Raw genomic sequence first — 24,825 nt, 5'->3', positions numbered from 1 at the left:
TATTTTTGTATTTGTGTAAAATGTCACAGAAAGTGTATTTAAAAAATGATGTTTGACACCTATACCAAGAACACTTCAAGCAACTCTTCAAAACGTTTTTGAAAAAAAAGGGGGGTTGGATAAAATAACATTGAATATCCTTTGGAGTACACACTTTTATAGGTGGTGCATGTGAGTAATTAAAAATCCAAATGTGCAACTATAAGCCATAAGACAACCTGAGTTAACAACACAATTAAAATTCTTTTACCCTTTGTGTTTGCCTTTCTTTTCTTTAAGTCAAATCTTAGGGCTGCACTGCATTGTGAATTGACTTACATTAAATGACTGGTGCATTTTATTCCAGTGTAGTTTATCTTCTCTATTTTCTCTATTATATTATTTAGTTAAATCTTACTATTACATATATTATTACAGATATATTATCTTTTATATTTTTTGTAATAGGACTTTTATTCTTTAAGCATTTCCAAAAAATAATTTAAGCTGGTTTACACTTGCACTGCTATTTTTACTGTTTCGGTAATGCTTCTTTTATTACCATAACGTTTTCCCTGCAAAAGCAAAGTGCAATCAGGTTATGCGAGGCCTTGATGGCAGCGCTTCCTGCACAGAGGGACCTTGCCTGCAGGATAATAAGGCTCCTCTCCTTGCATCCATCACTTATATGTATCGTTAGCACAGCGGCTAGTAGCAGCTCACGAGGCCACAGCGGCCGGCGGCCGGTGCATCATCCCCAGCTTGCAGCAATGGCGTTGGTTACTCTGCAGCGGTCCCCGACCCCGAGCGCCGCATCCACCGCCAGCACGACAACTACGACTGCGGGGGAGGTCAGTTGGGTTCTGGGGTGAACTGAAACGATGCTCTGGTCCTGGTTAGGTAATGGTGGGAATGTGGAGGATGAGGGAGATGCTGCCAAAGTAGGGCCCGCTGGTCGAAGCTAAGCTAGCACCGTTAGTTATCGTGTTATGCTAAGTTACCATAGGTAGCAAACGTCTTAGTGACCAGTAATACCGTAGCTTCCCCCCACATGCAAATCCATCTGTCAGATTTCTGCCATAAATGGATTCAGATCAGAAATAATCCCACTTAAATTTGTTATTTGTTGAGAGCTAACATTAAAAGAGCTAACGCTAGCTTAAGTTAGTTTGTCAGGTGCCTAATAATAGTATCGTTAGCTAGCGTTAGCTGTTTGTGACATTTCTGCCTGATATTAAAAATGTTTTGCTTAAAACTTAAGATATATTATCACATTCTTTTTATCACACCATCATTGCAGCAATAACAGGGCACTCGTGCCCCTGCTGCAGTCCATTGCACATCATTTCAAATTATTTCATTTCAAATGAACCTTTTTTTTTTAAAAGGTTTCGTTGTAGTCTTTTTTTCCCCCTGGTGGCTTATTTAGCCAGTTCTCTTGAACAAGCTGTCACTTTGAAACAGTCAGTAAACAACACAGAATATTTGTGCAAATTTCTATTGTGTTGCCTAGTTCGTCGCGCCAGTATACTTTGATAGGAAAGTCAGCTATGACATTTCCAAACTGCCAGCAGCCAAATGACGTGCACATGCTTTTCAACAGCATTGGTTCGAGAGTTTGAGCTTTCTTATTTAGTGGACATTCCCAGAAAGAAAAAGTAATGATCTGTGCTACAAAGTATAATAATTCCAAAATAACTTCCCTTTGCTGTTTCCAAGCACAGTTTTCAGTTGCCAGATGGGGGCGCTAACTACCAGCTATAATGAGAAAAGTTCACATTTTTCTGCTCTGTATGATCACATCAAAGTAAACAGGATTTACATCAAGCGTCTATTTATGTCAAGCTTTTGTGCTTGAGCAGCGTGTAGTCTAAACTAAAAGTTCTAATTCCACAGCAAACTGTGCTACACTTAAATGTCAGAAAAAGCTAGTTGGTTGTTAGCTATTACTTCTTTAACAATGAATTAATTTTGTGGTGGGAATGAGTTTTCTCCCTGTACCTGCCTGTTTCCTGCTGCCCATGCTGTTGTAGCAGTATGGTGAGGTGTGACAGACAAGCTGGTAGGATGCCGCTGCAGCTATGATGTCATCTACAGTGTGTGGGTGGGGTGGAGGAGTACTACTACAAGAAGGAGAGGTGGGGGGTAGAGTTAAACAGTCGTTGAGGAGATGCTGGAAAGAGGGAGCTAACGCCTGTCTTGACACTATTTCACATAATACAAAACCATGAAATGTATGGTTCTCTTCCCCCCTTCAGAATTGAATTCCATACTCTCTAGATATTGCACTCTCCATTTTCATCTATAACTTCAATTCTGAGTGTACTTTACTTGCTGCAGCTGCAGTGATGGATATAGAGTTTCCCTGACAGGCGAAAAACATGTCTTTGAGCCCTAAACCTTCCTGTCATTTGTTTTTCCAAATAAGCAATCTGAGGATAAGGGACATTATCGAGCTTGTCAAATTAGATTCACTAAAGTCAAACAAAAATCATTCTTACTATGAAAAAAATAGGTAAACACTTGACCTTTTATACTGCTGTTAAGTGGCGGTATCTGCTTAAAAAAGAAAACAAAAATTAAGATTTAACTTGTGTTTTTTTACTTGTGCTTTATTAATCTACTGTATTTTACTGTATTTTGATTATATTTTTTGTGTGTTACCTTATCAATTTCATTAATGTAGACTTATTATTGGTAAATGTAGCCCCATAACTTGAGTGGTTTGTTGTAGTATTAATCAGTTCCTGTCATCTGTGTTGCAGGATTTTGGAAGTGAAGATGAACGGCGAATAAATCAGAGGTATGCTTATGTTAACTTCACTTTAGCCCTTCTGGTGTGTGGTATATGGCAGAGCATGTGTGCTAAGAGCTAGATGTCTTGAAATGTGTGGTGGCAGACAATCTGGCATCAACAAATGAGAACAACTCAAATATAATGTGTCTCTCTTGTTGGGAGAGTCATCGGTTCCTAATAGCCAACAGCGAAAACCACATTGTAACCAGTAGTCTTTGGGGGAATATGCTGACAGGTGTGTCTGTATTTCCATCAGCATTTCGACTGACAGACTTGTTTTGAACTTTGCATCATCAGTTGACTCACTTGACTTTTCCATGAGAATGTTTTAGTGATTTACTGAGGAACAAATACCAAATGATTACTGGTTGCAGCTCCAGAAACGCTTGATTTTCTCAATTTATTTCTCTCAGTTTATGTGATTACAAATTTCTCACAACAAAAAGTTGCTTTGTTGCACTGTTCTTTGTATTTAGAATCGGGTGTCAACAAGGAGAGAGACAGAGCAGAGAAATTACAAAAGAGAATAATGAACAATATTGGCAGATGCTTTTTCAGTCTAAACTGTGGGTGTGTTTGTGTGCGTGTATGCATGTATAGGGAGTGTTGTTAGTTTGGTTTATCCCATCTCTCTACCTATAGTGTGAGACCAAAACCTAGGTGGTGGTGGCCCCGAGGGCTCATGGCACTGCAAATCAAGAAAACGCAAATAGACAAAACACAAGCAAATTTCAAAAATAATTTCATAAATTTGACACAGGCACAGCAACAAGAAGTGCGCTACAGAAAAGCCACAACACAACCAAATTAAGAAATGCAACCTGTAGTATTACAAGTGCGTTTCTTCATTTTAATGTGTTGTAGCTTTTTGCAGCATGTTTCATCAATTTATATAATACAATAATTATACAATAATTTTTTGAGACTTTATAACATGAAAAAGTTTCTGTAATATACAACTATTAAATAAGATTACTGTTTGTATGAACAGTAATGTGCACCTTGTGAGTTTGATTCTAATATTATCATAAAAATATGTCTCAAATACACTGTACAGATGTTGTTCATTAAGCTACATGTCTCATTTTTTTTGTTTAATGCTCTGACTTCAACTAACCTTATTTAGCATCTGTTCTAAATGTGTTTAATACTATATGTTCTGTTTTAAATATTTGGTTTTGGAAACGTAATCATAAAATTAAGATGAGCTGAGCTATTTTTTAATGTTATGCAGCAGTCTATGCAATGTTCCTATAAGCAATGCACGTGTTTCAGAGTGATCTTTGCTAAGTGCGAGTCTTGTCTTGCCTCAACATTGCTCCCATTTTTTGAGGGGCTAAGCCATGTTATGCAATGAAATTACCTTTAAATGTACCTCCTATATTATAGCATTTTAAGCTGTCTTTGATTTGACATCTGTCACTTGGGAGTACTTGCATGCTGTTGCCAGTTAGACTTGAAAACAATGACAAGCCCAATGTGTTGGCGCAGGTCCTCGTAAACATTGTACAGGTGTAACTGGCACTGAACTAAGAAATGATTTCATGTTCCCATATTGTACAAAGCAGAGTTGGTCAAGAAGCCGAATTGAGCTAAAATGTTTGTGTATGTGTTTGCACATAGATTTGGAGACAATGTTAGGAATTAGGTGTGGGAATTCAGCATAGTAGGTAAGAGGAGAGATCAACACTTGAGTTCCAATCACAACAGAAAAAAAAATGGGTCACTCCTATATTTAATATTATTTAAACATACCACAACTCTGTATAAGTCAAATAATATACTTGTCAGCACTAGTAGTAATACAAATGCCATAACATGCAAAAATACACCTTCTGGATTTGAGGCAGGTCTGGGTGTTTATCTTAGGTTGATCATTTCTCAGTAACATGATGATGTCATTTGTTTCCTGCTCAGGCCCTCCATGTCTCCACTGATACCTGAGGATGTTTGTTCCTCCCTGTACTCAAACCTCCCTCTCTCTGTCTACCCCCTTTTTCTGTTGTGTAAGTGAGAAAATGCCAGCATTATGCAACTGACAGCCCTAAGGGGAGTTTTTTTACCCACATTGTGCCAGTGTGTGTAAAATAGTCTGCGACCATGCATAAAGCAGCCTGATTACTGTCTCTGTGTAGCCTCTTTGTAGAGAGTCCTCGGTCTAATCCTTTGCACCTTTCTCGCATATCAGTACGCCTGGTGGCCCAGTGGCTTATAGGACATCTGGTCCAGCTTTGGCCAAGTCTGTGTCCATCTGGCTACCTTGCAGCAACAAACTGCACTAACTAACTGTACTACTGTGCCTCATGCAGTGACCTCATGCAGTGGAAGCATCCAATCTGGTTCTGGGCAGTTCCATGTGCACCTGACACTTTTAGCATTCCAAGTTTCCACCTGGAATGTCAGCAAACCTAAATTAGCTTGTAGAGTACAGAATCTGGAAGTCGCCATACGTGGTCATGAAAAACAGCGAGTCTATGTTGTTATCACTGTCACAGAGACAGCTAGTTTGTCTGTCAGGATTAGCTGAGAAATTACCAGAGTCATGTTTTGGTCGTCTGTTGTGAATTGGGGGAATGAATACTTAATAGGAGGACAAAATTATACTTTCTCCTAGCCTCCAAACAGAGACTTATATACAGATTTATTTTTGGTGAGAATTTCCTAATTTCACTCCATACAGTAGTTGCTTCATGTTATCTCCTTATTTTACTTTTGGGAGATGTTGTTACGTACCTTATCCCTAGCCTGTCCCGTAATGTCTCCAACACATTGTGGTTTGTGACCTAGTACATGTGAGTGAGTGACAGCCAGTGCTGGCAACTTGAAGGGCGGGACAAGATAATCCCCTCCCTTATAAGCCTGGGTATAATGGGATTTGGGAGTTATGGGAGATTGCCAGTTCTCACTGGCCTTTCCACCATTACTTGGCCCATGTTTTAAGCTCCCTGGAGGCACTACCGTGGATTCTGTTGACCCCTAAATTGGCATGCACATTCAGACATCCCTTAATAACTTTTGGGGCCAAAATTCCTCTGTCTACTGTTTTGTCTTCCTCTAATTGAGCAAGTAGTTGCTTCTCGCCAGACGATCAACTAAGAAAGCGGTGACTTTTGAAGATGTGTGCTTTTTATGGAGAAGGGGACATTGAATTAAGAAGGAACTGTCCTTCGCGCCGTACTGATTCAGACCTAATGGATAAGAAAAACAAACAAAAAATCACATAGCTTATGCTGAAGGAAGGGGAAATCCTTCTCTTGGAGTCGATCAGTTATATGGTCCTTTGCAGCCCTCTGGCTGTTTGCTCACATGTTTGCCAAAAAAGCAAAAGAAAGCATTGAAGTGATTTTGTGTCTCTTTAGGAGAACATTTAAGTGTTTATCGTGAATCAAAATGTTTTAGATGCCTAACCTGTGACATACTTTAAGAGTGTGACTACAAGACAGGAGAGACAAGCAGCATATGTGTGTGCCTGAGGCAGCGGGTGGAGGTTGCAGAATCTCCCTTCAGGGAGACCTTGCACACAGAGACGCTCAGATGAGGGAGAAGGCGTGGCATCTGAACAGAGTGCATTTTTTCACTTCTGAGTAACACATATGAGTGCAGACTGTCATTCAGAAGCAGCTGGCCTACATCCGAAACCAACCGTCTTCCATTTTTGCACAATGCTTCTTCACTGTTTCTGGAGGCTGATGAAGAGGAGTTAAGTCAAGTTGAAAGGCCTGGGGTGTTTTGTCCTTTTTTTTTTTCTTTTTTTTTTCCTCGGGCAACAGGATGCATCTGGTTGTAGTACCCTTTCAGGAGGCTGTCATGAAGATGTTACCCTATTTTGTGGAGAATGCTGTGTTGACCCAGAGTGAAATAAACCGCATGTGAGTCCAGTTTAGGTTTTTTTTAAAAATGGGGTTTAAACTTGGGAACAAGGTGCTTCACTGCTGAGAATTGAGGTTAGCACCTGACTAAGATTTGTAATTTGTTCTGAGCTCAGTTATTATTTTTTTAATTTAATTAAAACATTTTTTATTTCATTTGCTGCTATATTTTTGTGACCCTTAATTTATTAGTTGAGAATTTTAACTAAAGTTAACTAAATATTTTACAACCGATTCTGTGATGTAATTTCAGAATGGCAAATTTAATCATTGAACATGTGCACAGTTCTCCGGCAACTGACATACAATGAGGGTGAATGAATCACTGTATTAAATACAATGACTGTTTAACCATATGATCAGATGTGTTGGTTTTCTATGTCTTCCTGTGTAGGTAGAATAGGTGCTTTACGTTATAATCATGTGGACTCATTGTGGCTATCTGGCAAGGTTTTCTGTCTTTGTTTGGTTTGATACCAGATGTATTTTTAGCCCAAGTGTTTGTGGAGAAGCTGATAGCAGGGTGCTGTGGGGCAAGAGACAGTAGAGCTGAGGCTGTTTAATTAGGATGTCTGAATACAGCCCGTGAAGCAGTTGGACAACTCTTCATTTACACATAAGAACAAGATTCACACATCCTCAAGTATTTTTCATTTTTTTCTTCCCCAGGGAAGTAAGCAGGAATTAGGCTGATACCCATACACTTAAAGTTGGGTTACTAGTTGAAATGGGAAAATAAGCAGCAGGGATTCGTACACAGTTTTGACCATTAATTAGACAGTAGCCCTTTTTTTTGTTTTTTGTATTGCCACTTGCCTCATATTATGCATCTTTCCCTGAGAGTAGACCCTCCTGACAACCACATAAATCTCTGAGTCTTAGAAAAATCCTCCAAAGTGAGACAAAACCTCTCTTTGATAAGTGTCCACCCCCGTGCTTTGTCACTGTGGAACTTTTTTCTTGTGGTGCTGGGGGTGGAGGGGATTTATTGGGAGGTGCACAAAACAAAGTCCATTGTTCACATAAAATCATCTGTTTGACTTGTGCTTGTTTATGTGGGTTTTGAAAGTCTGATAAGAGAGAGCTACTGTAGTTGAGGAAGCAGTTTCAGTGCTGGGTGTAAAACTGTGCTGGTGAGAGCTGTTTTTGATGCCATTAAGATGAGGACTTATATTGATACTTTGACTAATATTACTACTTCAAATGAAAAGCGTTTGGTCAAACATTTGATGCAACAATACAGTTTAGGTCATGGCTTTTAACAAATGCCAGTCATGGTTCTGGTAATGGACAGCAATAATTGCTATTGTTATGTTGTTGTTGTTGTTTTGTTTTTAATGGCAGTAGCAGAATGTTTTTTATGACTTGTCTATTTTTAAAAAAAATAATAGCAATAGTTGACTAATACCAGTACTGCTTTTTAGATTCGACATTAAACAGCAATTCTGAAACTATACCAATACATCTGTATATAGGAATAGGTACTTTATGTCTGTAAAACCTGTATTGTGTTTGTTCCTGTCATTCAAAACTTAATGATGTCCCTGTTCAACAGATTGCGCACAAACATAATACATGATGCATGTCTTTTACATGCCTGATAGATTTATGAATGTAGTCGTATTGTTTTTCGGTGAGTTGGAATGATTGAATTCAGCCTGGAGAGGAAACACCACTTTTTTTTCTTTTTTTTTTAATCGCAGCTCCAAGTCTGATCTGAAAAATTCTCAGAGGCAGGTGTGAACTGGTAATGTCTGCCTTTTGGTGGCTGTACAAAGCAATAGATGCAAAGTGCTGACCAGTCAAATCTGAGTGCAGCCCATGGAACTGAAAAAAGAGGAAGATAGGCATTCAGGTTCAAAACTTGATCCATTCCTGCTGCAGACTGCAGTCTGCCTCTGTAACGTGGCAGCTGAACCTTTCCACTCAGCCGTTGAGGTAAATTACCAGCAGCTGACAACCGTGCATAATGCTTATGCTCCCTCACTCTCTCTCTCTTTCTCTTATTCTCTCATTCTCTCATTTGTTTTTCAGCTTGAGTGAGAGCTTCTTCATGGTGAAAGGTGCTGCTCTGTTTCTGCAGCAGGGGAGCAGTCACCAGGGCCAGAAAGCTCATCCTCATCACAAACATGCAGGTGAGAACCAGATTAAACACCATAAAATGCACATCCACTTATCCCTATTATTTACCGAAACTGTAGTTTTGATCCCACTAATGGTGTTTTTTGTCACCATTAAGTAGTACATTTGTGTAATTAGATCGTGTGCTTCACACCCTTACTCTGCAGCAGATGTTTTTAGCTGAGGTGAGGAGAATGAAACCTCATTGATAAGCATGTTCCAAGCATAAAGCTTAGGCAGATTAGTGCTTAAATCCAGTGGACAGGCAAAACTTCTGTTGATGATTTGAGGAGGCTCTTATTGCGTGTATTACCTTGTGCTCTTTGTTTTGTTTTTTTAATTGTGCTAACTTGTGACTGTGTTTCAACTAACGTTCAGGTGTACTTGCACTCCCTCTATCTTCTGCACAGGAACACGGCATTGTTATGTTTAGTGTAGAGGCAGTAATAGTGGCCAAATTACTTTCGACATTTATACTGTACTATTACATTGATGGTTTTTGTATTTAAATGACCAGAAGAAGCTGATAGCAACAAAAAGGTTGTTTCCCAACATGGAACACAAACATATGGTTTGGGTGCACCTGTATTAATTGTTGGTTGTTTTTACAATGTCACAGATAATTGCTTTAAAGCCCAAATAAGCAAGACTTGGTACTTGTGTTATTTCCCCTACCAGTGCTTAATGTAATTCACTTTAACACCATTTTCTTACATACCAGTTGCACTTTGACCCCTCCTTTTGGACGACTGTATGCATGTATTTGTTTACAAGTTCACACGTTGCAGAACCTGCAAAGAAAGAATCAGAAGCCAAGGAATGATGTTGACTGACATTGTACAGTAATATGGAATTTTATACAAATAGGACGGCATAGTTTTATTTATTGTGACATTGACGACCAACACTGAGAGCAACCTCACGGTGACACCATGATGTAATCCCAGGTTGATTTAACAATCTTATCTGATATGTGCAGCTAACCACAAAAAAAAAAAACACTTGGTGATGTTATAACCAAGTTATGTCTTGAAGTAAATACACATGTTCAGACAGTTTTCCTTAGGTGCACCAGTCAGAGTTTGCACAGACAGAAACAGAACAGCTAGCCAACTAAAATAACCTTTCAAATCTTGCATTACCTTGACAAAAAGAGAAACTTGGCAAGCTATACAGCTACCAACCCAAGAGCATGTATTACCGGTTTCTAGTGACCTGTTAGTGTTTTATTTAGAATGTTTGCAACTTTATCTAACTTTTAGATGTTTAGCTAGCAGCTAAACCTCTGTAAACATAGGTGGATGATTTAAAATCTAAAACAATTAACACAATTACATGTCAAGGAAGTACAACAATACAAAACACAGCAAATTGTCTAATAAGTTGTTACTTAATGGTTCATCAGAACACCAGCTCCCATCTTTCCTAATCCCTCATATTTGTTTTAGCTCTCACAAAGTAAAAGCTAGTATGAGATGCACTCTGTCTTGCTTGGCTACTCATTCTCTTATCTCATCCTCACTACCTCCTACAATGCCATCTTGGGACTCTGCCCCATCTGCCATTTTGAGCAATAGTAAGAAGACAAGTCATTACGGATCAGGTAGTGAGAACATCCATGTGTTTTTTTTCCTCGTTTATCTACTTTGAGAATAATAATCTAGCGTCATCTTATATGGTGCCATGAAGCATTACACAGTTTTCGCGTGAGGTGTCCAGCAAGGAAACTACAGCTTAGCATCAAAATGATTGGAAGCTGTTACTTTATTGTATTTATGTGTAAGTGTTGCATATTAGCCCTTTAAAGACACAAAAGTGACACATTCATTTGCTATTAATAGCTGTGGCTGGCAGCCTTATCCACTCTATCAACCACTTTGTCAGGTAATTTACATATTTGCTGCCCTTTCGTTGTTCTGAAAAACATATAGTTGTGGAAATACATTTTCTTGCCCACTAACTGTGCTCTTGTTTGATAACAATATAAAAATGGGAACTTCTAGCATCAGTGACTTCAGAGGACGCACTAGTTCTTATAAAAGTCAGATATCTTCTATTCAATTCAATTCAACTGTAATTATATAGCGCCAATTTAAAACAAAGTAGTCTCAAGGCTATACAAATATGTAGAGGGAACCCAACAAACCCACCCTGAGCAAGCCATAGGCAACAGTGGAGAGGAAAAACTGCCTTTAAGAGAAGAAACCTCCAGCAAAACCAAGCGCAGGGTGGGTGGCCATCTGCCTTGACCAGTTGGGGTGAGTGGAGAGAGAAAAGAAAAGAGCAACAACAAAAAATTAGGCAGGTTGTTAGGACCAGTAGTTAAGCACTGGAAAACACAGAGCACCAAAGCCGGGGACACCTGCAGAGAGGGACAGAGAGAGGGAGAAAGACAACTACCGGAGAGAGGAGGCACAAGTTAATGTAATACAGAGGTGGCATATAAATGTAAAGAGAGGAGTTTCAGCAGCCATTAAAAAGAAGTCAGTTACTATGGGGAAATCTGAGAATAGTCACAAACACAAAATAAACAGCTTTAGTTTTTTTGTTTGTTTGTTTGTTTGTTTATACTGTATGTGCATGTGCTACAATACATATCATTTTGCTTGACACCAAATCTCTGGGGCTCATTTTAAATTCACCATAAATGTAGTATTGTACCTTTCGCAATGAGTATCATGTTATAAACTCCAATATTATGAAAAAAAGAGAACTGCAGCTGTTCAGAAGATTCACAGAAAAGTGTAAAATGTATTTAGTATTGTCTATTTGTCAGTGAAAGAACCAATCATTTAATGATTTGCAACATTGCTGTAAGAGCATTTTAGTCAGTAAGGTTAACATTTTAATGACGTGTAAGTTTCAATAGTATTTGTTTATAAGTGCGTTTATTTTGTCTTGCCAAACTTTAAGTTAAACAAAGTTATTGATAGTGGACTCAATGTCGCATTTAAAAAATATATGTTGTAATTTTAGAGTCTTAAATAATGAAACGCATGACCAGCAAGTCTGGCAATTTGTCTTTCAAAGTCAGGATCTCATGTTTTGTCTGTTAGACCTGCTGTGACATATTACAACATAGCTGGCTGGGCATCAACTGCTACATCACATTGCTGTTGGCCCTCTTCACACCCTGTTTTATTATTCCACCTCACTGACATGTCTTGGCACAGAGCGCACTGAGCAGTGCAAAATGTAAAAAGACAAGTTTTCGCATTGTGGTTTTGTGCATAATAGATTTGCTCACACAAAGCTGGAACAAATATTGTCACTTCATGTCTTGTCAATGAATTAGCAGTTGTCAGCTGATAGAAATCACTGAACATGTGTAATTGTTATTGTTTCTGGAAGAAGGATTTTTTTATGTTTTAATCATTTGTGTTATTTGTAATTTTATTTATTTTTTTAATATTGACTACAATATGGGCTTTAATTATATGAGGTCATTGTGTCCCCAGTCTGGCGTTATATCCTAATCAGTATCAGTCAATTTCAGTCTGTGTTTTCGGTGTAAAATAGAATATTTTCTCTTTTGAAGTCAGAATGTACTGTATCAGTACATAATACACTGTATCAGTACATTCAGTATGACAATGTGGATCACATTTTCTTTATAATGGTCCTCAACAGGTGACTTACCTCAACACCTGCAGGTGATGATAAACATTCTTCGTTCGGAGGACAGAATCAAACTGGTGAGAGAAAACACAAGTTGGTTCACACATCAAAATAAACACAATAATGTTTGCACATGTGCACACACAGATATAAATGCCAGTGACTAACAATTTGGCATTGCATATCCTCCAGAATGCATTTTATTGTGTAACTTATGAGCTCATAAGATAAGGTCTGAATGACTCTGGAGAGCATTACCAGATATTTCCATGGTGTGTGTATGCGTTGGAGTAATTCAGTTTGTTGTTTGCCAGGTCTGTACTTTGACACATCCTCAAGCATTGCTTACTCAAGTTTGTTTTGAAGTTTATTTTGTATCTTGAATCGTGACATGTTGGGCAAATGTTCAGTGTTTTAGCAAATAATGAAAGTAACAATCTTAGATTTGCATTCTTTTGATACTTAAATACTTATGCCAAAAGGTTAATGGTCAATCTCGATTATATGGTGAGGAAAGTTATGAGCTTGGCATCTCTTAGGTAGAAGTAGAAAAACAGGAAACTTCTTCGTGTAAATAATCTTTATCTTTTACAGGCAGTGCGGCTGGAGAGTGCATGGTCAGATCGTGTGCGATACATGGTGGTGGTGTACACCAGTGGGCGACAGGACACAGAGGAGAACATCTTACTGGGAATTGACTTCACCAACAAAGACTGGTATGAATAGGCACTGTGTAGGGTTTGATTGTCACTGTTAAAGGCCAAGAAATTAGTTAATGTTTTCTTTTATTTTTATTACTTGTTGAAAATATACTGTATATGAAATATTTGGAAAAGACAGAGCTTTAATATAAGTTTATAATATATTGGTCATCTCTTGCCTTTTTGTAAATTTTTTACCATTAATTTATAAACACCAATCAGGCAAACCATTGTATTCACCAATGCAATTTAATGGAATCCAATACAGTTGCTCTGCCACGAATTCTATGTGTTTGTTATTGAGTCGTACTGGAGTGCAATAAAAGAAGATGTGGTTCTAATGTTTTAGCCACGACATTAGAACCACTTCTTCTTATAACACACTCCAGTACAACTCCACTACCCACTTTGTCCTTAATAATAAACACATAGAATCATTATCACCTTTCTGACAGTTTCAGCCTAAAAACTGAGAAACAATTTAAAAGTATGGCAGCATGGCCACTGTATTGGATTGTATTAAATTGCACAGGTTTTTATAATGTTATACCTGAATGGTGTATGTTAAGTTAATAAACTTTTATTTAATTTGCAAAATCCCTTCCACCTTGCACATGAGCCATTTTCTTCTCTTTGTTATTTTCATTCTCCTCTGCCAGCAAAAGCTGTTCGATTGGCATGGTGCTACCTCTATGGAGTGACACTAAGATCCACCTGGATGGAGATGGGTGAGTTTTCTTTCTCAGGATGACCCCTGCTGTCAGGACAGAGAGCCCAGCTGCAGTATTAGACCATCTCCTAATACTACTATTACATACTATTACATTCTACACATGACACGACACACACACAGCTACATGCTGCCCCAGCCCAGGGACTGACCATCTGTTTTGTTTGGTGCTCAGGGGCTTCACTGTGAACACGGCTGGCCGGACACATGTCTTCAAACCTGTGTCAGTGCAGGCTATGTGGTGAGTAATAAACAACCTCTATAGCCAGAGTGGCTCCCTACAGTGCTCTAGCATCATGAAACCTCACAATAAGTCTCCTGATAGACACAAGGTGCTGGAGGGAGCCAGGTTGAGACAGCGCTGAATAATTCTGCCACCTGGTGGCATGAGGATGCATATTTACAGAATAGCTTGAAGCCAGATAATAAATACTACAAAAATATTGCTTACATATTTAACTCATAAAATTAGACTTCTAATATTTTAAATGTTCTGTTTCCAAATAACAATCTAGGTCAGCCCTGCAGGTGCTGCACAAAGCGTGTGAGGCATCACGGAGGTATAACTACTTCCCTGGAGGCATGGCTCTTACCTGGATGGGATATTATGAGAGCTGCATTGCTTCAGAACAGAGCTGCATCAATGAGTGGAACGCTATGAAGGACTTGGAGACCACACGGCCAGACTCACCCACCATGTTTGTCGACAAGTCAGTAAACACAAACAAACCTAAACCAGATTATTTGTTTTTATGTTGTTCCTAAAGACCAAAATTAACGACCCCTATTATACAGACCTTCAGAAGGAGAGAGGACAGAGTGCCTTATTAAAGCCAAACTCAGAAGCATCATGATGTGCCAGGACCTTGAAAACGTCACATGCAAACAAGTAAACACACATAAATAACTCACTTCCTTGCATTTCTTTCTTTTGGTTTCTTTGGGTGCATTTAGATTTCATTCTTTAAAGATGGAGACACAATTCAGATTTTTCACAAACTGAACTTGAAGTTACACTTAATAAAAGTTACTTTGTAGAAGTTTCTTGAATGAAATGTCATAATTAGTGGTGTTATTTATACTCTGTACCATTTGTGTAATTTTTAGGGCAAAAACAATTTTGGTAAACATCTCCAAGTAATTTTGACAGCACAACACAAATCAAGTTATGTTTCCTTTTTTTGTAAGATTCGTACAGAGTTGGAGCAGCACATGAACTGCAACTTAAAGGAGTACAAAGAGTTCATTGACAATGAGATGCTGCTGATCCTGGGCCAAATGGACAAAGCTACTCTCATCTTTGATCACGTCTACCTGGTGGGTTAACTGATCCTGACCCTTAGATTCACAAAAGCCTCTCCTACATGTGCTTTTTCTTGTGAGATAAAGTAATTGTCTCTGCTTTCCATTGTAACTCAAGACTGGTGGGAAAGAATTGTTTTTGAAGTAAGAACTATCTTAAAAGATCTGAAAAAACACAAAGTCTAAACTGTATTATCTCTCATTTGTTTTTAGGGATCTGAATGGAATGCATCTAATTTGGAGGAGCTGCAAGAGACAGGGTGATTTATTTTCTATTATAGAGAAGCTAAGGTTAACCACACACAAAACATATATTGATTTTGATTTGAGCAAGAAAATATGTTGATGACAACCTTAAATTTCCTCCCCAGGGTGGGCTATATCCTCAATGTTACCCGGGAGATAGACAACTTCTTTCCAGGCACGTTCAGTTATCACAACATACGCGTCTATGATGAAGAGGCCACTGACCTGCTAGCTCACTGGAATGAAACATATAACTTCATTGTTAAAGCAAAGTAAGTCCTGGGTGGAATAGAAAACATGTTGCTATCCAATCATCACAGTGGATGTGTACTATATGTGATTATGAACTGTCAAACAATAAAGCTCTTATTTATGATATTACTTAATAATTAGGATCTTATTTTCATTGACAAAACATATTCTTTCCCAGTTTGCAAAGTTTCTGCAGAGTTGTGGAGGCCTTTTAGCGGAGGTTGCATGTTCTCCTAGGGCTGGCATGGCTTTTCTTCATGTACTCTGGTTAATTCTAAATTTCATGTAGGTGTAAATGTGAGAACAATTGGTTGTCTGTCTCTATCTGTGGCCCTGAGATAGACTGACAGCCTGTCCAGGGAGTAACCCACCTTTTGCCCAAAGACAGGTGGGATTGGATCCAGCACCCCTGCATTAGGATAATGAATAGATGTTGCAAATTAATGATAAATGTGATTTCTGACTATAGTAGTAGTAGTGGTAGTAGTAGTAGTAGTAGTAGTAATTATAATACTATTAATAATAATACTAATATTAATTACTTTTTTCTTTTTATGTGTAAATTCCTAGAGTTTGGCTACTGTGGTTTCACAGTTTGGTTGACAATCTGTATTTATATGTATATATTATTTTTGCCCACAGAAAGAACCACTCCAAGTGTCTAGTTCACTGCAAGATGGGTGTCAGCCGGTCTGCCTCTACTGTCATTGCTTATGCCATGAAGGAATATGGCTGGTCACTAGAGAAGGCTTACAACTTTGTCAAACAAAAGAGAACCATCACACGACCCAACCCAGGCTTCATGAGACAGCTTGCTGAGTACGAGGGCATCCTGGATGCCAGGTACATTCTCTTGCCTGTGTTTGCAGTGTTGGTTAATAGTTGTCTTTTCTGCGTTTGATGTCTGGTTCACTTCTAGTCACTATATTTCTATATTTTCAGTAAACAGCGTCATAACAAACTGTGGCATCCAGATGTAGACTGTGAGATGACAGAGGGGCAGCAAGGGTTGGCTCAGTGTCTTGTAGGAGAGGAGGGAGCTCACCTGACTCCAGAGCCAGGGACGTCTCCTTGCTGTGAGGAAGCGCTGCCATATAAAGGTGCAGCATGCCCCTCCCCATGCAGGACAGTTGCACTGGAGATCGACCCTGCTTACAACAACTACTATTTTCGCCGGCTGTCTGACTCTGCACTGGACAGTGAGCCGTCAACGCCTGTGCGTGGCCCCCCACTTCTCAGTATGGAGAAAGTCTTTATAGAAATTGAAGATGTGGAGCGGGATGCCCTGCTGGATGATGAGAACTTCGATGGCCGTGAAGGACTGCCCCTCCCTCACTTTGGGCCTACAGCAGATGGAACTGCCGCCCAGACCTGCAGTCGTGGCCCTGAGCCCCTAGAGGAGCTGCGCCTGAGGCTGGAGTTCAGCACAGTGCAGGAGGAGGATGAAGAGGAGGTCCAAAAGGAAGAGGCAGAGATGGAGGTACTAATGCAGCCAGATGATGGTGGGGGTGAAGAAAGAGATGGAGGAGAGGAAACACAGGATGTGGAGGTAGAAGGGGATACAGAGTTTAATGGGATGGACTTGGCCATCCTGAATGAAAATTCTAACAACAACAATAACAACCATTTGAGCACTCCACATAACCACAATGTAAGTCTGACTAATCTATTTAACCTAGATTTTAGAATGAAGAAAAGGTTTTAATTTTATGAATCCAAATTATAGATCTAACCGCATTTCTATTTGGCTTTTTTTTTTTTCCTCTGTTATTTAGGAAAAAACTTCCTCCATCCTTCTTCCAGCTGATGCTTCTCTGTCTTGGTGGGATTCTAAATTCAATCAGAAACAAGACTCCCCAACTAAGCTTTGCCTTAAACCCAGTCCTCCTGAAGTCCCAAGTGCTTCATTCCCACAGTCCCATACTACCTCTTCTGGAGGCGTTATGTCTTCAGTGGGACTGTTGCGCCCATGTGACCCTATGTCTGACTGTGCCAACTGTGCTGCCTCCCCTTCCACAGCTCTGCCCGACACAGAGGAGCAGCCAGGAGAATCACTGCAGTTAGTAGAGCCTGAGAAAAGTGATGGATTATTGAAAGTAAAAATTGAACTTGACAAAAGGCAACCTGCTGCTGCCTCAGACACTCTCCCTAAGCTGATGAGAATGAATTTGGAAGATGAGAAGGCTGCTGTGGCTTACTACCTTGGTCAACAACAGGAAACCCTTTTACAGCTGCAGAGATCTGGGCTGGTCCGCCAACGTGCAGAGAGACTAGAGAGACTTTCAGGTTTGTCTCAGGAGACCCCGCACTCTCTAAAGAGTCTGCATGCATGCCGAAAGTCTAAGAAGAGCCCCTTTCACATCGAGGATGAAGAAGAGTTCTCCAGCTTTAGTGGGGACTTCATTAAATCCTCTACACCTTGCCAAGTGTGGTTAGATCCCATGGTAGTGCCACTGAGCAATGAAGCCAGGTTGGGGATGGTGGGATCTGGGCTGATCACACCAACCTCGTCACCTCATGGCTCCACTCTGACACGCAGCTCCAGCAGCGACAGTCTACGCAGCATAAGGGGAAAACCTGGCCTTGTACGTCAGAGAGCCCAGGAGATCGAAACCCGCATGCGGCTGGCGGGCCTAACTGTGCCCTCAAGCCTGAAGCGGTCCAACTCGCTGGCCAAGTTGGGCAGCCTCAACCTTTCCTCTGAGGACTTGTGTTCAGCTTGTTCCTCAGATGCAGGAACCCTGCTGCTCCTCTCACTGTCCCCAGAGCCAGACCCTGGCCTAGAGTGGCACTCCCCCACCACCTCTGCTGTGCCCCGATCCTGCAAAGACCTGCACACTCCTGAGAGTGTGCTACCAGGTGAGCCCAGAAGCTGACACATCAAGTGGTGGTTATATACAATCCAGCCGCCCTGTCATCTGTCACCCTGTGATCCTCAAGAGGGCTGTACAGATTCTGAAAACAACAGAGAGTTGAATCTGAGGTAAAACTTAAAATAGAAAAACAATGCCAACTGTTGTTGTAAGGAGTGGAAACGCTCCTTTGCCACATAGTTTCTCAAACTGCTGTTCACATTGGTGAAAGTCATATTGCTGTATCTGACAAGTGTGTAAAGCCATCAGTTCACCTCTAACTTAGTTTGATTTGTGGACAAATATTGAAAGTGCCTTACACATGAGACCACAAAGGCACCACAGAAGCATAGAGCTGTGTGTTAGACTGCAGGATGAGAAGGTATTAGATACTTTATAATCTTTTACTTCACAGCTGTTAGTACATGATCTGTACCACATTATGGTATTGTATCCATTGGCACTTAGATTATTTTTACCCATCTGGTACAGTAGCGGTAGCCTACATTGATGAACTTGAGTCCCTCAGTGGAACTTGGCAGAAAGCTAAGTGTTAATAAATGTAGACTTGTTTACCACGCTAGAGGGTTTGAAAACTAATGGTTACCTCATTTTGCATTTATGGAGCTCATTCTCAGATGAACACCAGGCTAGAGTTTTAGTTGAGAAAATCTGTTTGAACTTGTCTTAATGGGGAAATGTATGTGAGTGCACTACTGTGTAACTATGTGAGTCTCTGACTGAGTGAGAGAGATAAAAGACATGGTCGAGACTTTTGTTTTGCCAGAGGCATGCTCACTGTTTTCAACAAACAGAACAGAAACATTTGTTTGTTGTTCATTTGCACTGTTTTAGCAAGCTATCTTCCAAAATAACATTAGAGTAATGTTATTGACCTCATCATTCCCTACATTGTACAATGTTCTTGGGAGGGCAGTCAAACTGCATAGCTTGAAATCATTGTACAAATGCCTAATGTGAGAGAAACTGAGGATGTATGGCAGTCAAAGCATATACTGTAGTATGTTTTGTTTTGTTTTTCTCCAGACTGAAGTACAGTCCAGAACATTTTATCAGGATGTAAACACAAAACCTTTCACATCCAGACCTTCTTAACCTTAAACTTATTCTTGAGTTTTGCCAACATTTTAAACATTTGTGCTTTTTGACATGTGAAAAACCAAAGTTGTTTGGCTGTCTCGAAAAATTGGAAACACTATTGAGGATGTACAAAATATGTGAATCATAATGTCAATCATGTCTGTATTCAAATGCTGTCTCATCTTTTTTGCACCTTTTGGGAGAAACAAAAGAGACTTGGTGGAGTTGTCAGGCTCATAGCTGTTAAGCTTTTATGCTCATCATCAATGAGTTTTAAAGCTTTTGTCACACTGTTGTGACAATGATCACTATAGGTTACTTCAGTTTTGTAACCATTTTCTTTTTATATTTAAGTATGCAGTAACTTTTGTACTGTACATTGCTGTAGTTTAAATGCATATGCACTTTTTATGTTGTCAAAATAATGTACTGTATGTGCTAATTATGAAAATAAACATTTCTTTTACATAATATACCATGGATTCGGATTTGTTATTTTTTGTTGAGCATAATAAAAAACTAAGTGTTGGATCTATTAAATAATAGCTTCATTAAATCTGAGACAAACATCGGCCTATAGTGCAGACAAATCATTCATCGATTGAACAAGGAAATAATAGGGGTCATATGTATATTCTATTTCGCCATGTGTGATCCAGATAGCCATAACTAAATATCTGTACACTGACTAAACTGTGATGGTTTGTGTAGCCTGAAATCACAGCCTCATGCCCCCATCTGTTTGCTTTGGCAGGAAAACCATTTTCTAACAGTCAGGTTATATAACATTTGGCTTCCTGTCACTGTTTGCATGACATCAGAGAATGACTTAAGTTACACACTCTTGTGCCTCTTAGCCTATATATCTACATGTGCCTTGTTAATAAACGGTATGTGGTGTGAATTAACACTAGTATAAAGCATTTCAGGTTCTGTATTCTGTGCTTGCACTTAAATGTTATACTGTTATTTCCAGAAATGTTAAATTGAAAATTAATGTCTACTGTAAACTTGTAAACATTTAAATGACACACAGACTAAATAAGAAGCTTTGTAAACCTTGTTATTAGTGTGCCAAGATGCCAGTGAGGCCTGTCTTGAATTCATCATTATTAAGAGCAAATTGGGTTTTGTCTAGACAAGATTGAGATTGACCTGTGACACAATAAAAATATAAAAATACTGCTTGGCAGAAACAGGAGGATTAACTGCCTGTATGTTAACAGAACAACCTTCAGCACGAAACACCTCTTCCCCTTCTTCCACTGGTGAATTCTTGGCAGCTGTATCCCCACTTTTATTTTATTATCTGAGGATGTATCCTGTTTTGGATGTTACTATAGAGACAAGGAGAAACAAAAGAAAAGGGTCTGAGCTATATTTTAGATAATTTCCCACACTACAAGACCTCTTACTCTAGACACAAGCATTATTATCTTAACTGAGTTCCTGGAGTGAAATAATTTGAACTGTGCAGCCCATTGCAGCTGCAGTGTCTGGTAAGGGAATGGCTGGTAAGATTCGTTCCACACAAGCAAATAAGGTTTCTCACACAACAGTAAAAAGTAATGCTATGAGTCTGAGTTTCTCCTTATTGTATTAGTCAAATGTGCTGTGACATCACATGGAGGTAATATAAGGCTCCTATTCCTTGAGCATTTGAGGGAGGACTGAAGATCACCAAACAACCAACAAAGAGCACTCTTTCAGTCCTGAGAGAAAGAGAGAAAGAGCTCGACTTGGCTACAACGTCTAACTGGTGAGTGTCAATCGCAACATATGAGAGGAGAGCCATATTAGATCCAGGGCATTGTAAGAGTAGCGAGCTGTCATGAGGCCTGTGTTCAGTGTGTTGTATTAATGGGAATCAGAGCTAATGAAAAAAATCATAGGTTGTCTACTTTTGAGATGCTAAAACTTTGGCTTGCGGTCTATTAGTATGAATTCCAGCCTCTTCTGAGCATGTTGAGAAAGCAGAACACATGGTAATCAAGTGATCAGCTCTGGGCATTCAGGGAGGATGAGACAAGATAATGGACTGGTTGTTAACAGGGATGGACTAACTTAAGGAAAAACCTAAATAAATGATAGAGTAAATGTTGCAAATTAGGATATTCTTTAACTCAATCTTTTTACCTTTTATGTATTATTTTATCATGTATGTTAATATTTTGTCAACACAGCTATTCCACTATTATAGTGCACTGTTAGCTTTTAGCCATGTGTCTGGCCAGTGTGCAGGCCTGTCAGATGATAAGACAGCAGCAGCCACACAGACAACTAATGAGAAACAGACTCATGGTCTACATTATTGTTCATTGTGCATTACCATCTTCTCTGCTTACTGCTGCAGCTCATGGCTCAATTTAAAATACAGTTAAAAAACTGTATTTAAAACTGCTTTTATTAATAACATACACACATGAACTAACATTCACCCTCCACCTACTGAAACTACTAACGCTTTTATATGAAAAGACTGGACTGCAACAAATCAAATAATTTGGTCACAAGAAACCAGATCTGGAATAATTTCTGACAAGATGGACACAAGTGTAACAAAACAAGCAGAATATTAAGATGCAACTGTGGGAAAAAGATTTTCTGACAGACTGTAATAAAAACTGTCAATACTATTAAATATTAGATTCCACTTTAGAGAAAATCAAATCCAGGGTCTTTGAACATGCAGACATAGTTGATTTAAAAAAAAATTCTGTGTATCTCATGCAGTTGCATATTTCACCATAAATCAGCAACTTTTTTCTGGTCATTAGATTTACATCAAAATATCTTTTGCATTTCAAACTCTGCCCAATGCTAAAATGAGGGTCAGATCGAGGGTGAATAAATAAAAGCAAAAAACTGGTTGAAAGGAGGTTGTAGCAAGAACTTGTGACTGTAATTTGTACTAAAGTTGAGCTGGTGTAGACATTGCAAGTGCATGAATAACCCAACAGAGGGTATATTATGGCAGTTAAAGTCATAAGATACTGCAATTCACCACTTCCTTGAATACTAATCCTGTGTGACTATGAACAGTTTTCTACGAGGTCTTTTCCCTCAACAAAAACCATTTCTAATGTGAGGACTGTAATGTTCATTCCAGGTGTCCGCTACTTTTTGTTTCAGCAGCTTCTAAGTATATTACTGAAACAGACAATAGAGTTGTTCAGTATTACAGAGGATTTAGTGGAGCACAGATAAGTCAAACTAAAATATTTCTGCACTGCCATCCCTAACGTGGCATTGTTTTGGATTGATTTTCTCTTTTGTTGTAAGGCCAACATCATGTTTTCTCCACAGACCAATATGGGACAGAACCAGGACAAAGTGGAAGGGGAACAAGAGGTCCTAGTTGAAGGATTGGAGGAGATGAGGCCATGCACGGATTCTGGAGGTGCCAGTGATGTCATGGAGGGAGGAAGCTCCTGTGAGGAGGAGGCTGGTAATACCAGGGAAAATTCAGGGGAGCCAGACACTGAGAATTTGGATGCGAGTCCCTGCCAAGAGCCAATAACACCTTCTGGTGGGAAGCACAAAACTTTGTATGTGAGTTCTTTCACTGCAAATGAGGTGAAACAGGGAGGGGCTGCAGGAAAGGAGGGAGGAGGAGGAGGAGGAGGAGGAGAAGGAGGCAGGATCTCTCCAGCGGTTTCACAGGAGACAGATACGAACCAAAATAAGAGAACAAGGATTGAGAAAAGAGCCACAGAAGACCATCTATTAAATCAAATCAAAAAAGAAGAACAGATGGCTGATGAGGAGCTTCAAACATCTTCAAAGCTCAAGATGGAGTATCAAGATGAGGGATCTGTCACACATGAGGAGATTCAAGAAGAAACTTTTAACAAAATTTCTGGCCTTGTTACCTCAGGGGATGTAAACTCTTTTATCAAAAATGAAGAGGGTTCTGTAATGATGACCACCAGCAAAGGGGGGGCTCATCCAGGAGGGAGTGAGTTACTATCTGTTCAAAATCAGAACGAAACCATGATGGCTGAAGTCGAGAATGAAGACTGTAAAATCTGTGCAGGAACAGTGGAGACTCTGAGCGAGAGGAATGAACCGCCTCCAGCCCAGTCCCAACATCCTTTGAACAACAGTCTGCAGAAAGAGTCTCTATTAGACATGAGTGATACCATTCACTACAGACATCCAAAAGAGAAAACAGAGCACAATACAAAAGAGGAAACGTGTGAGGTGATGCCAGTTTTACATGAATACTCTTCAGCAAAAGTCACTGATGCTGATAGTCAAAGGGAGTCATTGAGGCCTTATTTACAAATGGAAACAACTGAAACAACTACACATAAAGAATTAGACACAGATTCTTCATCATATCCAGTCTTATCCACTGAACCAAGCACTATTTTGGAGAAGCTACTGAGGAGAAGCAGAAAGGAGGCAAACCCAGATATTTCTAAAATAAAAGAAGTTGACATTGACCATAAAGACATCACAGATGTTCCTATGGAGCCGAATGCAAAGAGCATACTTGACAGTCCAGCAATACAGCTATCCACTGATATGAATGATGAGACAGAATCTGACAAACATGGGATTAAAACACCCTCTACAGAGTCAAACTTTGCATCAAATGATCACCACATTCAGGGCATGGAAATGAAACAGACAGACACTGATGACAATGTGACCTCAGGAGGATTTTGCTTCCAGCCTGACAACAGTGTGGGTGAGAACGCACTTAGAAAATTGCATTATTTGAAAGCTGATTGTCAGAGTTCAGAGAAGAATGCCAAGTCTACAAAGGCTCCAGCCAAGGAGGTGATGGAGATAAAGACAAATATTCATCACTCTAAAATCCCATCTTCAGATAACATACAAGCAGATGTTTCATATGAAAGGACATCATGTCATGTGAGTGGTGTGATCGCTGAGGAATCTACACCTTCCTCAGTGTCTGATGCAAAGTCTCCACCCACAAAAAGTGATGGGGAAATTGCTGTCACAAGCTGTTCACCTACTACTGAGACAGACACCAGTAGTCCACAAAGAAACAGTGATAGTCAGACAAAAGCTGATCTGCAGTTATCCGGCTCTGAGAGGGCAGATACTCAGTCTGTGAGAAGAAAGAAGGTGATGGACTCCACTGAGAACAGTGCTGCAACAGATGTGAATACTGGCTCAGTTTTGGTTACAGACAGAAGAGTAATCTCAGAGAAAAGCCGCCAGGTCACAACCAACTCAAAACAGGATCTTCAAAAGAGACTTAGCACAGACAATCCAATACCAA

The 24,825-nt window shown here is 39.6% G+C and overlaps 1 protein-coding gene across 3 annotated transcripts; it reads left to right on the top strand.

Annotated features, from left to right (window-relative positions):
- The first annotated feature begins 667 nt into the window (after positions 1–667).
- ssh1a (slingshot protein phosphatase 1a) lies at positions 668–20,035 on the top strand. Of its 3 annotated transcripts, none has more exons than XM_067522390.1 (15): positions 668–830; positions 2,745–2,782; positions 8,680–8,780; positions 12,397–12,461; positions 12,979–13,100; positions 13,745–13,813; positions 13,991–14,056; positions 14,331–14,525; positions 14,611–14,704; positions 15,004–15,132; positions 15,331–15,377; positions 15,489–15,635; positions 16,258–16,458; positions 16,558–17,266; positions 17,391–20,035. In XM_067522390.1, the coding sequence occupies exons 1-15, from the start codon at positions 750–752 to the stop codon at positions 18,489–18,491; spliced, it is 3,165 nt and encodes a 1,054-aa protein (XP_067378491.1). In that variant the 5' UTR covers positions 668–749; the 3' UTR covers positions 18,492–20,035. The 3 variants fall into 3 exon arrangements, with proteins under 3 accessions (XP_067378491.1, XP_067378492.1, XP_067378493.1); XM_067522392.1 differs by lacking the exons at positions 668–830; positions 2,745–2,782 and adding exons at positions 4,872–6,645; positions 8,349–8,583; XM_067522391.1 differs by lacking the exons at positions 668–830; positions 2,745–2,782 and adding an exon at positions 4,869–6,645.
- Positions 20,036–24,825: the final 4,790 nt, after the last annotated feature.

The sequence above is a fragment of the Channa argus genome, chromosome 11, assembly GCF_033026475.1.
Source record: "Channa argus isolate prfri chromosome 11, Channa argus male v1.0, whole genome shotgun sequence".
Taxonomy (NCBI): Eukaryota; Metazoa; Chordata; class Actinopteri; order Anabantiformes; family Channidae; genus Channa; species Channa argus.
The sequence above is the reverse complement of the archived record's forward strand: the minus strand, read 5'-3'. Positions and strand labels throughout refer to the sequence as shown.